The following is an 8,672-nucleotide window of genomic DNA, read 5'->3' on the forward strand; positions in this document are numbered from 1 at the left end:
AACAGGATAACATCAGCCTCATTGTGGTGTCAAGAGAAATAAAGGAAAATGGAGATGTTGAAATGGTAAAGATTTTGAGAGATGGAAATCTATTGGGAGTTTGTAAAAGTGAAGAACAATAGAATAAGGCTTTAAATGTGGATAATATGTATAAAAGAAAATGTTGGAGAAAAAAATCATGGGAGAAAATAAAAAAAATAGAGGAGTGATTTATGGGATCCCTCTAGATGAAGATCTTGATAAAATTAAGAGAAGTATTGTAGGTGCAAAAGTGAATAACTTTTTTTGTAGAGATTGTCAAAAAACAGTAAATGGAGAAAAAGTAGGAAGTTTGTCAATCCTCATTGAATTTGAAGAAAAAGAGTTGCCACAAAACATCAAAATAGGTTATCTCAGTTTTCAGGTCAGACCTTATATCCCTCCACCACTTCGTTGTTTCAAATGTCAAAGGTATGACACATAGCAGCAGTTTGTAAAGGGAAGCAGATATGCCCAAAATGTGGTGAAGATCACAAGTTAGAAGAATGTAAAGAAGAAGTACAAGAAAAAAAAAAATTAACTGTAGAGGGAAATAAAGACTTACATATAGAGGATGTGAAGTAAGGAAGAAGGCAAAAGAAATCAGATTAAAATGACTCAAAACCTAAGCTATGCAGAAGCAGTTAAAAATGAGAAGGAACAGAAAACAAGAAAGAGTGAACAAACAGTGAGTCAAATTCCACAGCAAAGCAAAGTACAGTCAGAAGAAAATATCACAATATCAGTAGAAAAAATAATATTATTCGTAGCATATGCTATCAACTGCACTGACCAAGCCAAGCATAAAACTGAGAAGATTAAAATAATAGTAAGAGGAGCTGAAAAGTTTTTGGGGTGGAAAGAGGGATCATGGGAGAACATAAACAAAAAGTTGGAGGTAGATGGGAGACCAGGACCATCAGGTGAAAGTAGTTCATGTTAATATTACAATGGAATTCAAGAAGTTTAATTGCTAATGGACAGGAACTTAAAGGTTATATTGATAGTCTTGAAGAACAACCAGAAGTTATTTGAGTTCAGGAAACATGGTTGAAAAAAAACATTAGATTTTGTGATCAAAGGATATGATAGTGTAAGAAGAGATCGACAGGAGGGACGTGGAGGAGGATGTGGAATATTTATAAAGCAAGGGATACAATATCAGGTATTAGGGAAAGGGAAAGAACTTGAATATATAGTAATGGAGATATGAGAACAAGACGGTACATTTAAAATAATACATTTTTATAATCCATGTAAAACATTATCAATAGAAATAATGGAGGAGTTAACTAAATATTTGGAAGGGAAAGTAATTTGGTGTGGGGATTATAATGCAAATAATACATTGTGGGGTAAATGTAATGATAAAAATTGACAAGTTGTAGAAGAATTAATGGAAATGAAAAATCTTGTTTGTATTAATAATGGGAGGGGGACAAGAATCAATGTAAGAATAGGGATGGAATCTGATAAAATTAATTTAATAAACTATATAAATAGAGATCATTATACTAAGGACTGTGAGAATCTATGTCTGTTTGCTTCTAGAATGTGGGCCTGACAGAGAAACACCCAAAGGCTCACGGTCGAAGTTTGTGACCCAGAGATGATACTGAAACTGCGCTTAAGACTGAACATGAAGATAGGACATTGCATTGTATAGAAAAGATAGATAAATGTGAGTTAGCAGCTGGGTTTGTTGTTTGCCCCTTCCCTAATTAGCAGCTGTTAATCTATGTAACCAGGGTTCTCAAATTACAATAAAAGGAGGAGAAGAAAGAGGGGACATCAGAACTGGTCTGGAGACAGAGATGGGGAGATGTCCCTGGGCATATATAAACCATCACGAACCACACTCCATACCAGTAAGTGGCGGTAATGCTACTAAAAGTTTGTTGCCAACCGCCATTAAATCCATCAAGAAGAAGAAAATGCGGAAGCAGAGTGAGCTGCTATCAGTTGTCCATGCAATGATATGTGATATGGTCACTTGGCTAACTTACTAAAATACATAATAAAATGCCTGAACAAGGTGAATGGACTTGACAGGTTACGGGCGCTGAGAGATATTCGGGTAAAAGTAGGCATCTTATTGGTAAGTGCCCTCTCGGTGTAAGTTCAGCTTGTCATTTAATTTTAACGTTTTGAGTTATGTTGCTTAAGTAAAACTTTGTAATTATTTGACTCTTTCACATCTACTGTGTAGAAATGCTTGGATAGTTAAAAAAAAAAACAACCCAATTTTCTGATTCATTGGCATTTAAACTCCTCTGAGCTTATAAAAGCGAAACGTTCAAGGCTTAACAAGCATTTTCACTATTCTCAAGCGTTACATGGCTTTTTGCTAACGAGCCAAACCCCCTCCACTTATTTTAGTTTCGAAAAATATAAGCTCGGCCTTGGAGATCAGTGAGCCTGTCAATGACGCAACCACCAAAATACTTCTTAACAATCTAGCCCCCATTTTGTTTTGACATGAAACTCAGTATGCTATTAAAGTGTCATTTGCTCCTGAAATTACAAATGTTGTCGTTATATTACGACAATACCTTTTGGGTTAACTCTGCTTACAACGTAAGCAACCCTTCCAGTTCGTCCTGTATTTGTTTTATATATATGTATAAAATGTATGCATTGCAACAAGAATTAATTAAAATGTGTATTTTGAGTTTGATTCAGAGGTGGCTAACTGTTTTATGAAGCAATAAGCACAACTTAATTTGGGGCCCCGCCCTTAGTTAAGTCCAGCAGCTGCTGGGGGACCGCTCGCCAACATTTCCTTTTGTATTTTCATACTTAATTTTTGCTTTCTGCACCTTTCATTCTAGCTCTAGTTGTTCCAAAAATGTAATTTTTCTGCTTGTTACAATTGTGATATGATTCCTCTATCTAAATAAAAGTGTCAAAGAAAACCGTTAAGACGGTAACCTACACTTTCCTTTGTGTTCATTGTTGCAGGATATGAGTGTGGATAATGGAGGATGGTCAAGGTGGGGACTTGGATTACCTGATCCAAGATGAGGACACCATCATTGAGGGTGTTAGCAACCAGGTTTTGTTTGTAGTGGTTGTCAGTTTCACCTTCCTTGCAGGCATCTTCACTTTGCTCTGCAGGTAAACCACTTGGTCAGGCTGGTTAATTTAAATTGTTTTGAGAAATTTGTTAAAAAAAAGCAAGTGCACAATAAGTGGACGCAGGAGTATCATTTTTAATATAAAAATCCAGGAAGGTATATCTTTCTTACTGATTTATATGTCATAGCGTTCTTTGAAACCAACACATGCATATATGTTACAAACCAGTTGTCAACAAAACAATCCCAGTGGCAGTCTCCTCATGCAGTCAGAGAAATCACCTTTCATCTTCCTGCGATCTTATTTGAAACCTGTGTTACTAAAAAACTTCCTTTTGTTCTTTACAGACAGGAAGAGCAGAATATCCATCCTGAAAATCAGGAACATGTTCGAGCTGTCCGACAGCAGCTTCAAACTGAGCAGGTAAGGAGGAAAACAAGCCTTAAATGTTTCTAACTAAACATTTGCAACTGGAAATATGAAAAAGGAAGAAGACTACTTAGAAATTTGATTTCTTTCCAATAATTTTAACATGTCATAAAACTAAACTTTTGATTTGAATATATTGTGCAATAAAAGCTTCCCATGTTTTCACTGGTTTTTTTTGTTGTTTTTTTTACATAAATTTAGTTTTTGTATTTATTCTTTATGATTTTGCCAGGCAAGATTAGCTTTATTTAAATCTTCTTTGGGTGAGGAAAAAAAACTACCATAATAATTTTTAGGTATGGCTTTGTTGAAATGCCATAATTACTATCATTTCGATTACATCTAATTAAAATTAGATGTAATGTATATTTGTATAAAGTGCAAATGACTGAGTCATTTCTATTTTTCTTCTCCTTAGGATGAAAATCCACAGGCAGAGGCTAGACAGCAGTATTACACAGACATGTCTTGCCCTGTGTGTTTACAACAAGCTGTGCTGCCTGTGGAGACCAACTGTGGACACCTTTTCTGTGGTAATTATGTGGACTGTTTTAGAAATTCATGTGTTTCTGGCATGGTTATTATAGTAAGAAACAAAAGAAACGATGAATTGGTATAATCATTAATGTAAAAAATTTTTCCTTCACATTTATACAACATTGGTGTTCTCAATATTGCTGTTTTATGTGTTGTCTTTTTGCATAGGCTCCTGCCTTATAGCTTATTGGAGGTATGGCACCTGGCTGGGTGTGATCAACTGTCCAATCTGCAGACAAATGGTGATTGATACAATGCCATACGATTACCTTATTTCAATCATGCCAATGTTATGTTTTAATGCCTTTAAAGTTTCTGGGGGAAAAAAATCTTGTGGGTTTTATAATTAAAAGAGGTGCAGTGGTTGCTTCTTATGAAGACTAAGCTTTGCCTGACCTGCACAATTCTTTTGAGTTTTCCTGAAAAGCTGAAATACCATTGTGAAATTAAACTACTAATTATAAAAGATCTGTTACACTTGATCAACAGTTTGTTTAATTTCAGTGATTCTTAGAAATGTTTTGTGAGATTGTGTTTTTGGATTATGTTGTTTGTTTTAGACATGTATTTTGTTTGTGTTTTTCTAGGTAACACTTCTGTTCCCATTATTTCATGAGCACGCCGCTCCTCAGAGGGTTCAGGATGGCGACGCCGAACCTCAGCTTATATTACGAGACATCAACGATTATAACCGAAGATTTTCTGGTCAGCCAAGATCTGTGAGTCTTTTTATTTTTTCTTATACAGGTTGCATTTACATAAGCTTTGGAGGTCTATAAATATTTTTTTATTATATCACAATTGAATCCAAAGTATTGAAATATAATTCTCATATTACCTTTCCTCAAAATATTTTATTTGTATTTCCCTTATGAAGAAAAACATGTAACGAATATACTGATATATACATAGCCCTGGAATTTAGAGTAGCATACAGTATCTGTCATATTCAGTTGTGTAACCTTAAGGAAATCTATTCTTTTTTTGAAGCAGCATCTTAATTGAAATTTTTATTTAAAAAATTCACCTTTTACTTTGACTGTATGTATTTTATTCTTTATTAAGAAGAAAAAGCCAACACTATAATGGACAACTTTAAGATACAAGTTTAATAACTTTATAGAGCCTAAGTTAATGTTAGTTAGCATGTTGGTGTAAGCCAATATAATAGTTGCATTTAACAACTTTGTAAGTAATGTTAGCTATGATCTTACACTTTAGGTCAGTGAGCAGCATGTTCTGCAAAATTTTTAAAACTGATTATCTGAGGTTGTAGCATCGACTTAAAGTTGTTATCCCTTGTAGGCAGACAGTTTTGCTGTGAAAGATTTGCAGACTGTTTTACTTTGTTCTGCTGCTTCTGTTTATTTCAGCAACTGTTCTGCATTTGGCTTCAAGTAGTTTGGATGTTTTCAGCAGTAACATTCCGGTTACATCTTTCACACTTCATTTTTGCAGGAAATGTATATTTTCTACTTTTAGAGCTGTTTTTGTTTTGCTCATATCTGCAGTGAAGGCCGGTGAATGTGGCTTGAGTTTACAAGACGCCTTTTCATAGTATTATATTTTGTCTGTTTTCCTCCTGTCAGCTTATGGACAGGCTGCGGGACGTCCCCACCCTGCTCCGTCATGCCTTCAGGGAGATGTTTTCTGTGGGCGGACTCTTCTGGATGTTCCGGATTCGAATTCTTCTCTGTCTCATCGGTGCAATCACCTACCTGGCTTCGCCACTCGACATTCTCCCGGAAGCTCTTTTCGGCCTTCTGGGCTTCATGGACGACTTCTTTGTGATCCTCCTCCTGTTTGTGTACATCTCTATCATGTACAGAGAAGTGGTTACGCAGAGGCTTAATGGCTAGGCCTACAAACAGATACAGGAACAAAAGAGAGCTGAATATCTGAGAAGAAGAGGTTCTTAAAAAATATTGAGTTTTCTCAGAGGGCTTCACTTTAATTAAATGGACCATGAGCATCTGACTGGGCAGAGGTTAACAAAACATTGTGAACATCAGTTTTGCTGCAAAAGTTCCCATTGAAATTTACTAGGTGAAGGATTTCAGGCAAACAAGTTACGATCAAATGAACATGTATGAACAATGTACTGCTTCAAGATTTACCCATTTTTAAAAAGAAATCTGTTAAGCAATGTGAATATCAACATAATATGGTCAACTGTGCAATACAAAGACGTCTTGAAAGTCTTGTATTTATGGGTTTATATGTAATGATTCCATCTGAATTTTCAATTCAAAAAACAAGTGTTGAATGATAAGAGCTCCTGTTTGAGCTTGTTGTTGTTATAATAACATGTAACTATGCATATTTTATGATAACTTGGAAAGCAGAGCTTGTTAAACCGATTGGAAAAATTATCTGAATAATCGTTTTAAGCAGCAGTTTAAATTCAGTAATCAAATCTTGCTTTCTGCATGCGTTGAGGGAATGCTTAACACCTTCTTACATAAACATTTTTAACAAGCCATTCTGAAATATATATAAATGGATAATCCTGGACAATTTTGAATGTAAATCATCTAAAAATGAATGTGAAGTCATTTCTGTTAAGTATACTTTAACATTCTGTTGTGAAAAGTAAATTTGGTTTGAGCTATGGAATGAGTTTGCATCAGTTTGCATCCTTTTGTATTCAGTATGCTGTTGGCATTAGCATGTACAATGCAGATCTTTTTTATTTGTAAATAGTTTTATCAGTGGTATAGGTGTATTTTCTTTAGATGATCAAATGAGTAGCACACCATGTCGGTGTGTTACTGAAGAGCACTGTTTCAGTTGAAATCCACACAGACCAACTATTTTGCTTTCAAAAGTCACATTAATTGACACTTGCAAAAGATTTTAAAATCATATTTTATTACAATATGATGAGTATTAAAAAATTCAGAACTATCAATTCAAGTACATTTACTGTGTAGGAAAAAATATGCATTTCAAGAATGAATTGCTTTTAACAAATCTGTGATGTAACAATCAATACTTTGCACAGCCTTCCCTTACCTGTCAATACATTTACTCCTATTAAACCCATAATATTCCACAATGTTGGAACATATCCAAATATTAACTAGAATCTGGGGTCCTGTTTTATGCCCCTTCAGCTTTTCCATATGATTAAGGTCTGTGGAATGACATGGCTGTGGATGGAGGCTAAAGTTGTCTACTTACTGAATTCTGGATGAATTTTTGCATCACCTTGTTGATAAAAGCTCACAGAATCACAGATCCTTCGCTGTATTTATTTTTGATGGCATCATTTTCAAACAATCAATGTGCACAGACAATATTGTACAGTTTAAGTCTTGACTTAAATGTTGCCTTTAGCAGCTGCTCACTAGCAGTAAGCCTTGATAATTTTTTCCCGTCCTTTTTACTTCACTGTTCATGGCGTCAAAATAAATATGTGTCCTCATCCTGCATAGAGACCAGTGGATCAGAGGTGTAGATGATACAGATAATTGAGGAGCTGGATAATAAAAAAAAAAAAAAAAAATCTTACTGGTTATGCAGACAGAAAATGCCCTCCAAATATCAAAGACTATGTTTTTCACTTTGTGTGTGTGAGAGAGAGATTATGCTACTACAATAAAAGATTTAGTCTATTCACACACTCCTTCCACATGCCAATACATGCATTTGTATTTTAATCTGATGCTATTATTTCCACAAAGTTGGTTTTTCTAGCATTGCTTAACTATAACTCCTTTTACCCGTGTTTCCGCTCGGAAGAAAAATCCTTCCATAGCAAGTTATGAAAAAGTCAGCCTCTGTGTAAATGTCAAGTTCTGTTTACAATTTTGGCATTAACTTTAAATCTTTTTCAATCCAATAAATATGTTGCACATGCCAAAATGTGGCAAATGTTTTTTTTTTTTTTCATTGACTGTGAGCTCATCTACGTTGTCTCAATGGTGTTTCAGCAACTTCCACCTCCGTTTCAACACCAAGAACAAAGCCTCTTAAAATATTATCACACCTAATTTTCTCGACCTCAGAACTGGTTGGGAGAGAAATTCATATGTGGAAACACCTCTGAGGAATCAGTGCTCACCCTGAAATTTGACATAAGTGATTTAAAAATGCTGGATGTTAGTTTTTCTGTTAAATGTGCAGTCAATCTTAACTGAAATATACATAAATCTGTCCTTTTCAGGGTATTTTGATAGACTTTATAAGAAAACAGCAGTTCATATTACACAGCAAATACACATTGTCAAAATTAAGATTTACCCACCACAGCAAAGTCTGTAAGTTATTTTAAATTAATCCAGTAGCCCTCTGTTATGTATTTCACAATTACTTTATAGTCATAGTGCTTGTCATAGCAATGGAATGATTATATTGGTGTGTCAATGCTCACCATGACAAATCAGTGCAAGTTTCGTTATGGGCCTGGATGGGAGAAGCAGCAGTGGCTGTTTACCAAGCTTGTTGTCTCTCTCAGATCAGATTAAATGGCTTGATCAAAGCATTAATTGGTTTGATGGCAATTTCAATAAAGACAGAAGTAACTCTTCTATGTGTGACTTGACTCTTCTAGTGAGACTTGAAAATGGATCTCAATTCTCTTTATCTGAGCTGATTAAACTAGAGGT

The 8,672-nt window shown here is 35.0% G+C and overlaps 1 protein-coding gene across 1 annotated transcript; it reads left to right on the top strand.

Moving 5' to 3' along the window:
* The first annotated feature begins 1,811 nt into the window (after positions 1–1,811).
* rnf170 (ring finger protein 170) lies at positions 1,812–7,584 on the top strand. The gene is made up of 7 exons (XM_044144715.1): positions 1,812–2,116; positions 2,980–3,135; positions 3,444–3,519; positions 3,944–4,058; positions 4,231–4,304; positions 4,650–4,781; positions 5,652–7,584. The coding sequence occupies exons 2-7, from the start codon at positions 2,996–2,998 to the stop codon at positions 5,919–5,921; spliced, it is 807 nt and encodes a 268-aa protein (XP_044000650.1). The 5' UTR covers positions 1,812–2,116; positions 2,980–2,995; the 3' UTR covers positions 5,922–7,584.
* The last annotated feature ends 1,088 nt before the right edge of the window (positions 7,585–8,672 follow it).

This window comes from Gambusia affinis, linkage group LG17 (assembly GCF_019740435.1).
Source record: "Gambusia affinis linkage group LG17, SWU_Gaff_1.0, whole genome shotgun sequence".
Taxonomy (NCBI): Eukaryota; Metazoa; Chordata; class Actinopteri; order Cyprinodontiformes; family Poeciliidae; genus Gambusia; species Gambusia affinis.